This window comes from Amblyomma mixtum, chromosome 8 (genome assembly GCF_055824585.1).
Source record: "Amblyomma mixtum isolate Tamu chromosome 8, ASM5582458v1, whole genome shotgun sequence".
NCBI classification, from domain to species: domain Eukaryota; kingdom Metazoa; phylum Arthropoda; class Arachnida; order Ixodida; family Ixodidae; genus Amblyomma; species Amblyomma mixtum.
The window spans coordinates 74208126-74221771 of NC_143019.1; the positions used below are offsets into that span (position 1 = coordinate 74208126).

At 46.4% G+C, this 13646-nt stretch overlaps 1 protein-coding gene across 1 annotated transcript; it reads right to left on the reverse strand.

The window, feature by feature from the left end:
- Nucleotides 1-8172: 8172 nt before the first annotated feature.
- Nucleotides 8173-9950, reverse strand: LOC149333014 (uncharacterized). The gene is made up of 2 exons (XM_089555956.1): nt 9899-9950; nt 8173-8585 (listed from the first exon to the last, which is right to left on the reverse strand). Exons 1-2 carry the CDS (start codon nt 9948-9950, stop codon nt 8173-8175), a joined length of 465 nt encoding a protein of 154 aa, XP_089412082.1.
- Between the last annotated feature and the right edge of the window lie 3696 nt (nt 9951-13646).

Here is a 13646-nt window from a genome sequence, read left to right on the forward strand (position 1 = left end):
GGCGCGCCTCTAACGATTGAAGGCGGCCCGTTGGCGATCACGATGATGATAGCTACAAGCTGAATGGTTTTGCGTCTAGCGATGATAGTGGCGATGATGATAGTAGTTTCGTTTGTTTCCTTACACGGGGTGGAGGCGTTTAATCAACCGTGGCGCTAACTTTAAGACTGGAAATGAATCGTGTCTTGTTGTCCACCATGCGCTGGCCTTTCATTTTTGTCTTTGGCATCAAATATGCTATTGGACTGTTCTCTCTATGACGATTGCTAGTGAGCTCAAAGGAAAGGGCACAGAGAAACCGACACGCTCCCGAATCGAAGAAGGAAAAGAATCTTCCAGACTCTTAGTGCCACGTAGGGGTACGGTGTGCAAGTAGCTCGCATAAATCGATGCTGAAGCTTGCAGCAGTCCGCACACGATGGCGCTTGCTACATTCCAGACTGGAGCATTTTCGAGTAACAATTGCTGTCGCCGGCAACGTAGCGCGCTCCCAAACACCGCGCAGATGTCAGCGCTGAATGGTTAGAAGAAAACAAAGCTCAAGTGAACGAAGAGGGAAGCAGATTTGAAAAGAGTCGCAGGTTTGCCATTGATTTATTCGAGAGTAGGCGATGCATTTGACACATAAGACAATCCACATGCAGCGTGAAGGCCAAAAAATCAGCGCACAAGGCGACACACACCAGAGGGCGTCAATAAAAGAGGTGTAAAAAAGTTAAAAAAATGTTGGTAAAGTGGGAAGAGACGGTTTTGCGCCCTGAAACGTGCCCTTCGCGCACTCTCTCTGAACTTTATTTTTTATAACGAAAGCCAGCTTCAACTCACAGGCGTCAGTGTTTTCTTAACAGCGACAAGCGGCGGTCCATACGTGCAGAATGTGTGACTCTTTTCCGTGCTTCAAGGATGTTTGCAAAAAAAAATATTTAACACAACAAAACGTTCACCAGGGTTAAAAGAAAATGCGAAACTTTATTGTCAGCATGACCGTATTTGGTTGCGTGCTATTCTGCTCGTCAGTTTGGGTCTTCAAAATTAAGCAGTAGTGATGTAGGCTGCAATGTCAAATATCGGCAGTCATACACTGTTCTCGTTGTACAGATCATATATACGTTTCGGATTATTGCCTAGATAGCCCCTAGGCAGCCCGCAAAGCGCATGCGCTTTGAAAGCATGGCTGTGATGAGGGCACTTTCACTGGACAAGCATCCGCCATCTTAGCGGCTAGGTTACTTCATTCATGGAGACCGTCTTGCGTAGGTGGGCTGGTCGCGAGTGTGACATGGTTGACACTTGCCTGGTCACTTTGTGATGGCCCCAGATAAGAATAATAATATTGCTTTGAAGAGGAGAATTTTTATACAGGACGTTTTCAATTACATTTAGTGCGAAGGTTCTTGAGTGCGAGCGCCGAACACAGCCTCGAAGGTTGACTTCTCCGCGGAGGCTTTTTATTGGCTTCTTTAGCGGAATATGTATATAAGGCACATAACCAAACTCGGATCTCTTCCTACAATCAAGCTAACCCCCACCCACTCGATAAAGAAAATCACCGCGAGTTTAAACTCTGCCCTACTAAGGAACAACACACAAATGAAGAGAAATACGCACAGTTCAAATATGATTGATGATATGTCATGTAGCGCAAAACGGGACAAGGGACAGAGAAAGACGCACACAACACAGGCGCTAACTTCCGACTGACAGAAACCTAGGCGACCAAGATGAACGTGAACCGTGAGGCAAACCGGCACAGGCGACCGGAAAAAATAATGAAAATCAGGTGAAACAGGAACAACCGACAAACGACTCGCGAATATTTAAGAAGGCCAGCTGTCTTTTGGATTGGGAGATAGACGGCTTGCTGACACATTTATCATCCAAGGCAGCGATACGCGCTGCTTCAATAATTTCACGAGTTAACTGATCCCGGTGTCTGGCCACGATCGAGCACTTATCCAAAAATGGCACACAACCACACTCCTTACAGCGCAAAGCCAGAGTAGTGCCAGTAAAAGTTTTCAAGTTGTTTTTGTGTTCACGAAGCCTATCATTCAAGCAACGACCAGACTGACCAACATACCACTTGCCACAGGAGAGTGGGATGTGATAAACGATGCCTTCAGTACATTGACAACAAACGATGCCTGTCCCTTGTCCCGTTTTGCGCTACCTCACGTACCATGAATCACAGTTACCGACTCACCCAAGTTTCTACCCTCGTGAGTTCAAATATCATGAACCAACTGATCCCTGTCTTAGCTATATTATTGGCACCTTGAGCTAATCGCGAAAAAAAATTTCTGGCTACGCGCCTAATATATAATTATGTTATTGCCTTAATAATTGACGCGGTAAAATTTCATCGAACAGTGTACAGGAAGCTTCCCGTCCCAGACTGAATGTAGTGGGTGGTCATGAATGTGGGTGGTGCTTCACTGCAGGCACGTTGTATCCGACTACAATACCTACATACCACCGAATATGAATGAGGCTGGCAGCTGACACCAACAACGTAATAAATTGTTTTCTGGGCGCGAAGAAACATGTAGATTGTGCCTTATTTTCAAAAACAGAGTTCCTACGGCGCTAGGTCCGGCCTGTTGCGAAGGGGGCACAGACATTTGCGTAAACAGCCGCCGCGATAGCTCAGTGGTTATGGTGCTCGGCTGCTGCCCCGAAAGACGCGGGTTCGATCCTGGCCGCGGTGGTTGAATTTCTTTGGAGGAGAAATTCTAGAGGCCCGTGCACTGTGCGGTGTCCGTGCACGTTAAAGAACCCCAGGTGGTCGAGATTTCCGGAGCCCTCCACTACGGCGTCTCTCACAGCCCGAGTCGCTTTGGGACGTTAAACCCCATAAACCAAACCATTTGCGTAAACGGGGTATTCATCAACATTGTTGATCCCACAACATGTGTTGGGACGAGAGTAGTCTCACTGACTTACTGCATCGTTGTTCGCATGAACTCGACGCAGACGCGCATACAATTTCTTAATGATTGAGCGTAATAAGTTCATATTACAGATACGCAGTGTTGCGGAAACTCAACCTAACGTCTACAATCATCCAAGACATAAGGACTCTAACTTAGCCAACACATTGTTTTACTTTGGAACGGGGGTGAACAATACACATACACTTTAGGCACTGCCATTGAGTCGTTGGGTCGTAATGATGAGGCTGTCAAGCGTCCTTAGGGACGATGCGATGGAGAAACTCATTGCATTCGGCGTCGTGCGAAGGTAAATATTGCTTGACAAAAGTATGGAAAACATCTGGAGACGATTGCAAACGAGGACTTATCCAAACCCAGCTAGTGTTAGCTGGTGGTATCCGGGGAAAATTCTCAGATAGATGTCGGTTATGTCAGGGTAGGGCACGTCTCTTACACATTGTATGGACCTGCCCGAAAACATACGACATATACAAAGAAAGTAGGACAGAGGATCTTTGGGAGCCTCTACTGCCCAGCTGAGACTCCGAGACTCCGCTGAGAATTTCTGACTGGCCAAAAACGCCGCCCGGGTCCAAGGACTTCAGGCCGTCGTCTAGGCGGATTGGCTGAAGCCAACGCTGTGTTTTTTTTAAATGAATTTAAGCGCGCACAAGAACACGCACACAAGCAGAGGAAACACACAGGACAAGTGCTAGCTTCATCTGAAGACCAGACCGGTCGGTGTGTCAATGACCGGGCGTGGGAACATTTGCGGGCGTTAAGGGGTGGACGGACACATTTAGCAGAGTATTGTGCGAACTGCAGAGGGTGCGAGCCGCGGCTGAAGGAGATAAAGATACTTGGCAGAGGCGGTGATAGGACGGCACGTGAACTATTAGAAGCCTTTCATATCAGGAAGAGAAGCATGACTTTGTGAGAGACACGTCTGTTAATCTTTTGCAGGCAGAGTACAGGTATCTTCACCACGTATTGTGAAACTGACGTTGTAGCTCTTTACTGCGCATGTCTCCTTTTATATATATATTTTTGCTCCCTTTACTCCGAATAAATCAGACGAAGCTAGCGCCTGTCCTGTGTGTTTCCTCTGCTTGTGTGCATGTTCTTGTGTGCTTAAATTAATTTAAAAAAGCTATGCACCATCTAGCCCAAACAAAAATTTTGTTAAATTAACCAACCCTGTATCTGTGCGGTTTGTTGTCAAGAATAGATTACCAACTAGCCCAAACCCAATTTTTATTCAATATTGCCGTGCGACGCACCGTCTTATCAACTGACGAGGGTGCACTTAGAAAGTTTTCTTGAACACAAGGCCGTCGTCGAATATGTGATTTCTTTTTACCAGTGAGCTCTGAAATTACCAACTTTATCGCAAATAATCTTATGTTAATGCGACCATTTTCACAAAGTGACAACGCCGACACGTGTTACTAGCTCTAGAATGGACGCCGAGAGAGTGCTTCCACTCCTGCGTTTGTCTTGACTGGACATGTTTGGTTTATGGGATTTAACGTCCCAAAGCGACTGAGGCTATGAGAGACGCCGTAGTGAAGGGCTCCGGAAATTTCGACCACCTGGGGTTCTTTAACGTGAACTGACATCGCACAGTACACGGGCCTCTAGAATTTCTCCTCCAAAGAAATTCCAGCCGCCGCGGCCGGGATCGAACCCGCGTCTTTCGGGTCAGCAGCCGAGCACCATAACCGCTGAGCCACCGCGGTGGCTCTTGACTGGACATGGCTACATTCCGACTGTGGAAGGTAAACGATAGGCTCCTGTAAACGGCATTCCTTGAATAATGAGCAATGAGAGAAGGGACGCCTTCCGTAGTCTTAAACTCGGCCACAGTACGTTACTTTGAGCATGAGCAGAAATAATTTGCTTTTTACAGGGTACTGTTTTTTACATTAGTGGCGCTGCCTGAATATGAAGACGTCGCATAACAGAGAAAATATGCGGTTAATATTTTCCTGCTTATGAATAATAAAAATTTCTGCTTTCCAGGAATCTAAAGAAGGCATAATTCCTGCATGATGCGGCTGCAGATACCGTATTTTTTTTCAACGCCTCCAGGAAAGAATCATCTCTGCCACGCCCGAACTGTGGCGTTCACCGCTTCTGTTTGGATTCGCTGCGCTAGCCGAGGCCACGTGCAGAGAAGGTCACGTGGCACCTGTGCCACGCAGTGGCGCGCTTTGATGGACGTCGCAGAGCGCTCACCTCGTGCACGGGCTTTCAAATTGCACGAGAAAAGTTCAATGTTCACTGAGCCACAGCACCGTCAGGAATCGGGTTTTAGATATTCTAAAAACTGATATGGCTGTCACTACCAGCCAACAAGTAATATTTACCGCTAGGCGCTGAACTCTAATGGTAATTGTTAACTATTAGAATTTAGTTAACCACCTTCCGAGTTAAACTGATTCACCGGTTTTCTGGTGTCCGTGAACACTAGTATCATTATGCCGCAAAAGTTTTAAATGTATCTCGAAAAGCCTATTTTTAAAAATTGGTGCCTGCGTTTTCTGAAACACCTGTTATTAGCCACATAAATTTACGTTGAAGAATCGGGGCGAGATACAAGCTATTATTCCTGGCGAGCTGCCGATCCTCCGTCCTTCTAAACTGCGTTCATAACTTCTCTCTGCAGGTATCATAACTTTTGAGTTCGCGTTCGTGGGTTTCATACCACTCCCTTGCCTTGCCATCGAGATAAAAGATTGCATTGTTGAGTATTGAGGTGGAGTCGCTGTGTCACAGGCGCTGAGTCCTTGGTAGAGGCTGAGCCAGTCTTTCTATCGATACCATCATGCCAGAAAAAGGGCAGGAATCACGAGAAGGAGCAATAACCCCGACTGCAGTGGTAGTATTTCTCAGTGACTCTCCGGGTTTAGCCATGGTGGTAGACCCGGTCCAAGGACCACTGCGAAGCTAAGTAGCGTGGCTGCCACATCCACGAAACGTGTTACGTTGCGCAGGATGGGCGCGAGGCGGGGAACACACAAGAAAAACCAGGACACACAGCACAGGGCCCCACCGAGAGTACACAGGGCCAAAGAGTGCGCGCCAACCGGGGACACTTCTTACAGGCTGTTGCTGTTCACATTATTTGTTGTGTGGTGCGGGGTTTCATCAAGGAAGCCCTGGGACTGAACCACGCACCACGTATGGTGGAGGTCTCCGGTGATCCTTTTCCTCATCCTGGAAATCCGCAGACGTAGCTTTCGCTGCACCTCCGCCAAATGTAAGGGGTTCAGTCCCAGGACTTCCTTGCTAAAACGTTGGGCCATAAGCTCTGTGTGATACTCTGAGGCGTTGCTTGAGCTTCTACTTGTCTTCGTCGTCTTCTGACATGGGTCGCATTCTCGGAGGCCGGTCTGATTGATTACAATTGCAATATAGCGGTGGCGAACATATTGATGACACCTTCACTGTGTGTCTTAACTTTGGTGGCGATGAGGCGATGCGGCAGATGTTGAGGTTACGTAACTAAGCAGTCAAAAATTTATGCTTGATATTTACAACATCGGATTTTCCCTAATCCTGCTACAGTATTTGCCAAGGCACGATTTATTAGATACTAAACCAGTTTAGCACAATTTTACGCCTTGAGACACGCTTCGATGAATTCTTTGCTTTCTTCCACCCGACTGTGAAAGTGAGCGCTTAGAGAGCGCCGCAAGTCCCGCCAAGAATAACATGGCAGTGAGTGGCATGCTTGCCCCGACACTAGTTCGCAATGGTGTATGTTCTCTCCATCGTTACTAGCGTTGATATTGCAGCTGGGCATCCAGTTTCGCTAGCAAAGTCTCAAAATATATTTTGGAGAGAATATATGGACCATGTATAGACTGTATTGAACTGTACAAACAAACTTGAGTAGTGGGTGCACGGCACCCGCCGCTGGCCGCAAGGGCTCCACGTAAGCTGCGGGCACAAGCTCCACATCAAGGTTCCATCGATGTTTCTTTGATCGGCAGTTTCTCAGATACCAAAGAAATACATGGGAAAAATATTGTTTTTGAGGGAAGTTGCAATGGTACTTTAGGATCAAAAAGCGGCGGAAACAGAAGCGGTGTTCCGTCAATGGTTAGAAATTCTCCGCACAAACATAACTGAACATTTTTTCGGCTTTCGCCAGAAACTGTTTGCTGGCTGACTACTCATTGATGTTATTGAGTAGAAAACGGCGGAAAATGAGAGGCTCATTATGGTTTAGAGGGTTTAACGTTCCAAATGTTATAGGGACGCCATAGCGGAGGGCTCCGGAAATATCGACCACCTGCATTTCTTTAACGTGCTCTGATATCACACATTGCACAGGCCTCTAGAATTTCGCTGTCATCGAAATGTGACCTCTACGGCCTGGATCGAGCCCGCGTCTTTCGGATCAGCAGCTGGGCACCATAACCACTGAGCCACCGCGGCGGCTGAGAGGCGCTAGTTATGACATACGTATTAAAAAAGGCAACACTCAGTGAAACGAGAAAAAGCATAGGGGAATTTTCTGTTTTTTAATTTGTTTGTTGATTAATAGGAAATCAGTATTGCAATCATTTTATTGCTTAGAATACTGATTAGAAGTAGAAGAAAAACATTTTCCTATGATTTCCTTTGTTTCACTGACTGTCGGCTTTCTTTTTACATATTGAATTAGTTATAGCGTACCTTTTGCAAGTGCTAATCTTATTAACTATTTATATCTTGGCACCTGTGTCATAATCGATGGCTATCGATTACTACATATCCTCCTGTACTTGAGCTGTGGCGTGCAAACGAACCAAAAGCGCGAGTATAATAGTTCAAATGACGTACCTCCATTCCACTCTGCTCAAGCACTGCCGCCGAAGTTGCTCAGTGGTTACGGTGCTCGGCTGCGCACCCGAAAGACACGAGTTCGATCCCGGCCACGGCGGCCGAATTTCTTTGGAGGCGAAATTCTAGAGGCCCGTGTACTGTGCGATGTCAGTGCACGTTAATGAACCCAAGGTGGTCGAAATTTCCGGAGCCCTTCACTACGGCGCCTCTCATAGCCTGAGTCACTCTGGTACGTTAAACCCCAGTAAACCTAAAGCAAAAAAGAAAGGAGGGTCAGAAAAAAAAATCAGTTGTATTTATTTGATATCAGTTACCTTGTGGTTTGAGATGCACAGGAACTGGAAGCCGTGGCTTGTGTTACCGTTGCTCTGGTGTCCAAAATTAACAGATTACTAGTGTACATTCAGCGGCAATCTGTGCTTGAATCCTCAATGGAAACGCATCCGGTGCATTTCCCCTTGAACATGGTCACCATGCAGCCCTCAGGGCAGTCAGGACAGGGACTGCTATGTTCTGTTCCTCCTTCGTCGTGGCTGGTATCACCACCACTGCTGTCGGACTCCGAAGTTGGCTTTGCCTCCGACTTGCCCTCAGATTTCGGAGGTGGCTTTGAGGCGTCGTCGGTGCTCTTACTGGTTTCATCTTTGCTGTGGGCGTCTTTTGCGACGTCTGGTTTTGTCTCTGGATTTGGATCGGATTTCTTGCTTTCTGTGGAGTTACATGAGCAGCGTTCGCAAGTGGTGTCGGGGTCTTTGACGGCTGCGCAGTTCGGCCCTTGTTTGGCACACTCTAGGGAGGGACACTCCTTGTCGTCCGCTTTTTGGAGCAAGCAAAGAAAAGCGATTCATTTAGTTCCGCTTTCTCTGAAAATGATGTTTTAGAGCGGTGCATAGGGTGTTTCAACACCAGCAAGTTTAACTGTGCCCAAGGTAAAAGAATATTCATAAAGATCTTCTTTGTTCATGGATTATAAAGCGAACTTGAGTGAAATCGTTCCCCTTGTCCACAGTCTTTCGTGCTGTGGTTTCTGCCAGTTAGCAATGCACCAACCAGCCCGCACAAAATTCTTGATTCATCGTATGCCGACTGCCTTTGTGAAGAAATAAGTACGGAAACACTCGTTCCCTTTGCTTTTTCGGCACCATTGTTCTCTACGTAAGATGCGCGACATTTCCCACATGCGTACAAGGAATTAGGAACGAAAATTATGGTGATTTATCCATGAATATAAGGCTTCAGTGGCGGCTACTTTTAAAAAGATTGCGGCAGCTTTGATGTGCCAGGCATTTGCATTTTCACGCAGGCTGCCTCTGTCAGTAACAGTGTTTCCAGAAATAGCCCATATTTGTCTTTCTCGCCAGAAACTTCCTATTTCCTTGGAAGGAAGCATATTTTGAATCTAGTACAATTTAGCTAAGACAAACTGTCACCCGGGCCGAAAATTCTGATTCTTGCAAGAAATTATTAAGGAATTGAAGATGAGCTTTTCTAAACCTGCATTTGAGCATCACTTTGCTCATAGGAGACAACTTTTCGACGAGAGCTGTAACAATACCGAACATGCCGCACATGCAGGAGTTAAAACCATCAACTACAAACAGCGCGCTGCAGAAACTACATAATCCGTCGTAGTCCTAACCAACCAGAACCTCTAAGAAGCAAGTTTGCTGCATGTCTTATATCTGAGAATGGCACTGCCAAAGAAGAATACTTTGTATAAATCACGTCGAGTGGTTTATTTGATGAGGTACTTGTTCTATTTGACGTATTCGAAGCGTATCGCCTTTATAGATAACGTATCGAAGGGCTTGAAGGAATCGAACATGTTGCGTCGTGTCCTAACACATGTTCTACTAAGGCCGGAATTAACGCTATTGATGCCCACTACCATAACTAGGCATAGAAGGCGCTTACTATTATTCTCCGACTAGCTCTGTCAGCCGCGGCCAACCACATTTCAAATTACTTCTTGATGTATTCTCCTCAACTGACTCTTCTCCATCCCCCACAACGTAACCATTGCCTGGCATCCACTTCGTTATCCTAACTATCTGTAGGTAAGCTACATTCTCACCTTTCTATTTCCGCTAGGAAGCAAAACTGATAAGGAATGTGGTAATGCCACGTACCTCGTACGTCCCACAGAACGACGGCAAACACGAGCGCTAATCCCAACATCATGTCGACAAACCCTGGACTTGCGCTTCCGCTGCCACCGCGCCTTCTCGTCGTGCCTTTTTCACATGCTCTAATTACGAATGCGGGGCCTCTCGAAGTTCGTTAGTCAGCTACGTCATATTTCACTTCGCTCCGGTCAGCAGCAGCTGGCCGAATCCTTCCGACTTCTTTCATCGAGCCGGCGGCCAACGCGAGCTCCTCCCTTTGGTCAGAAGCCAGGTTGGCACGATTGCGTGCGATCAAAACACATGCTACTGAGGTCTGGTCCAGCGATTTATTCTATTAAAGCGCTGCGTGAACGAGTAATGGCTTTTCGTGACACTAGAGACGTCTATATGCAGCGCCAGTGAGGGGTGGGGTAATTTTTTCGAATTTTCTTGTCACGCTCAGGGTGCATATGTGCAGAACTGTGACGAGTTAACAGTAACTGGCATAGGCACAACCAGCGACACCTACTGCAACGGCTGCCTGTGGCTTGTGATCAGTTGAGTGTTGTTAACTGAAGGTTCCTAAATGCTAAAGGCTCTTAATCTGCAAAAAACTTTAGAGCACACTGATTGTATTAAGCGCAGTGAGTGCGACAGCCTTAACTTTTTAAAAGCTGCACTACGAATGAATGTTTCAAAGGCATCGATTCCTATTGTCTATTGATGTATGTTTAGTAAATTATCCACGCAAAAATGTAGCGACATTTATAATTACGAAGCTCGTCTTTTTTCATGTTTCGTTTTGGAACACTGGAGTTTCTCATATAGGGAAGGCTAATGTCGCCTCCTACAGCTTTTCATGCCCAAAAATTCCAAACAAAAGTCTTTTTGAGCGTGAAATCCTTGATGAACGTAATTTTTTCATATAGTAGAAGATTTCACTATAGCAACTGATATATCCGCTAGTTACCGACGGCTGTCTTGTACATGTTTTTCTATTAACATTCTTGCTCATGTCAAGAGCGTTCCCCATTGGGTGTCAATTGCAGTATGTCTTGACTGTTCGATGCGATCGCAGGAAATTTTGTAAAAGAGAGATTTTGCGACCCTATAAGAAGAGTAGATCATTACCTCCAATATTTCGATAACAGTGTCTTCTAATTTTTCAGTTTTCAAATTTTTTGTCCCAGTATGCAGGACATGATGAACTTTGCTGAGTGAATTTATTTTTCAGTTGCTGTTGAAGGCAACCTAACAGTTTCCTGCAATGCCTTCCCCAATTAAAGAAAAAGCATTATGCTTGAACACTGCTTTCTTTCACCGTGCGAGCTGTGTCACAGGGTGCTTCAGAAGCCATGCTTGGCAGGAAAGCCTTGCTTGAGCATTAGCTCTGCAGCGTAGCTATGAAACGCAGGTCGCGCAATGATTCACCGCTGGCTCCATTCCATGATCACGTGACCATTCTCTGCACGTACTCGCGTTGCCTTGGTCGTCTTCGGGTAGAATGCACGGCGACATCCTGCATGCACTCCGCCGCTCGCTTAGCGCAATCTTTACGGTCATCGGTTGGGAGGCGTGGTCGGGAGGTGCCCCAAACGTTCTGAAACGTCTTTCAGAAGTCGCACGAAGCCAGGAGACGAGACCCCGAAAAGATGCGGTGGGTCCAGCATACGTAGCATGCTATTAACGAGAACAGAAAACTGGGCAAGTTGGAACGGATTCATCTTAAAGCAGCGCGATACACAAGACGAGAGAAAGAAACAAGAGACGACACGAGCGCAATCTAACAACGAGCATTGTTAGATTGCGCTCGTGTCGTCTCTTGTTTCTTTCTCTCGTCCTGTGTATCGCGCTGCTTTAAGATGTAGCATGCTCTTAAGACGTTGTCCACAGACGCGCTGCCCGAAAACTTCCCCCAAAATCTGTGCTCGCATATTTGATAGACAGAATGGGACAGCGTTTACGCCGGCTTTGAATCTTACTACCGCCAATTAAACGGCAATGTTCCAAGGAAGGAACATTTGCGGAAAACTCTGTCAGTGGAAGAGAAACCGGCTTTAATGTATTATTTTTTGCTCATGAAGCCACCGACTTTTTCTCATTCTTTTGGTTCCGATTTTGTGGTTTAAACTTTGTTATTTTTCCCCGCAAGGGCTGTACGAACATCTGGCCTATGCCAATGACCGAAGTATATCGGCTTACCAGCAATAATTCTAAGGTTTTAAATCAGTCGATAGCGAATATATCATTTTTATACGCTTTCCCGAATAAATACATACTATTTGAAAATAAAAATTTGGACCACGTGTGTATTACGAAAGGAAATAAATAATTGCATTTCATACGTTCCAGTTCTGGAGCAGTGGAAAGTAAAATGCTTTAGTCTGAAGTTTCGCTACTCGCCGCATACGCTGAGCCTGTGCTTCCGCTGGTACTCCATCTGCAGGAACATAATTACTTGGTCGCCTTCTCCGCTTGCGGGGATTTTATACCGCGGTAGACAGACGTGACCTTGGTTTTGGCTCCATTCTAACCTGATCCGCGGAGCTGTTAAGGCACGTCTGCACATACCCAAGCTTAGCTGCGAACTTTCGCCGAGACCTCCACCGCTTTCGGCCATGCCACGTGACCAGCTCACATGCCAACTACCAGCGCACCTGCAAACTTGGTCATGTAACGCGGCCGCATGAAGACACACACCCCTGCGAACAACCAGCGCTCGGCCAGGTCAAGTGAACTTCTGTCGTCAGCACGGTCTCGACCGATCAGACAATTTTATCATTAACCACGCCGTGTTATCTATGGCTAGTCACACCATGTTTTTTTGCTATGAAGCTTCCAAGGGTATCGCATTATATATACATGTGTAAGGATACCTTGCTTTGAGCTTTTAGACAGGAAAATCAAGGTCCTCGAACTACTTTAGAGGAGTCGGGGAACGCTTGAGGGTCGACACAGCAGCATCGGAGAAAAAAATTCGAATACAGTTTTTTATCTCTCTTTTGACACGAGGCGATGGAGGAAGTCAAAGCGTATAGGCACAGAAGAAACAAAAAAAGAGACCCTTCAGCTCTTCCACAAAGTCAGCAACTGCGCACGTTTTGCATTTATCGAAACTTCTACCCCATTCATGCGAGTGTGCGCCCGGCCGCAGACGCGGTTTGAATAACTTTAATTCTGAATGTTTAAGGCTCATAGTTGTTACTCACGCCTTTCTTCCTTGCTATGTTGCTATGTTTACACATCTTCTGCGTTCACTGTCCCAGAAGATTTTTACGCGATTATAGCATTACTAAATGATACAGCAACTCACTTCAAATTCTGCCGCAATCTGGGGACATCAATGCTTTTCGGGTTTTCCTTCTTGTTCCTGACCGACAACATTAATATGTCTGTGACTTACTTAATACATGCCATCACTGTTTCCACCGTGCCATTGAGCAGGGTCTTTAATAAGGTAATGAAAATGGCTGAGGTTGGTCAGCTTGATATTAAGAAGGCGTGCCAGTACATGTCCCAAATGGACTGCCAGTGAGACACGTTATCGTCACAGGGGAGCAGGTCCACCACTGGCAGCCACAAACCAGCTCGCCCTCATTGTGCCACCGTCGACATATCTGAGGCTGTAACTTCTGCAGAGAGCTCCATAGCAACGCCGGTAGAAAGGCTGGACAGTGGGGAGAAGGTCACATGCGGCGTTGCCTTCGTACTTGAGGAGTGACACATAGTCTGCTGCCGCGTCCTTGTCTGAAAGGAAAGTATCAAGCCCCTC

Bases quoted from the DNA above. Each gene is read 5' to 3' on its own strand.
- LOC149333014 (XM_089555956.1), bottom strand. From the start codon at position 9,950: ATGATGTTGGGATTAGCGCTCGTGTTTGCCGTCGTTCTGTGGGACGTA. The intron at 8,586-9,898 runs GTACGTGGCATT...TGCTCCAAAAAG, and splicing joins CGTTCTGTGGGACGTACGAG to CGGACGACAAGGAGTGTCCC.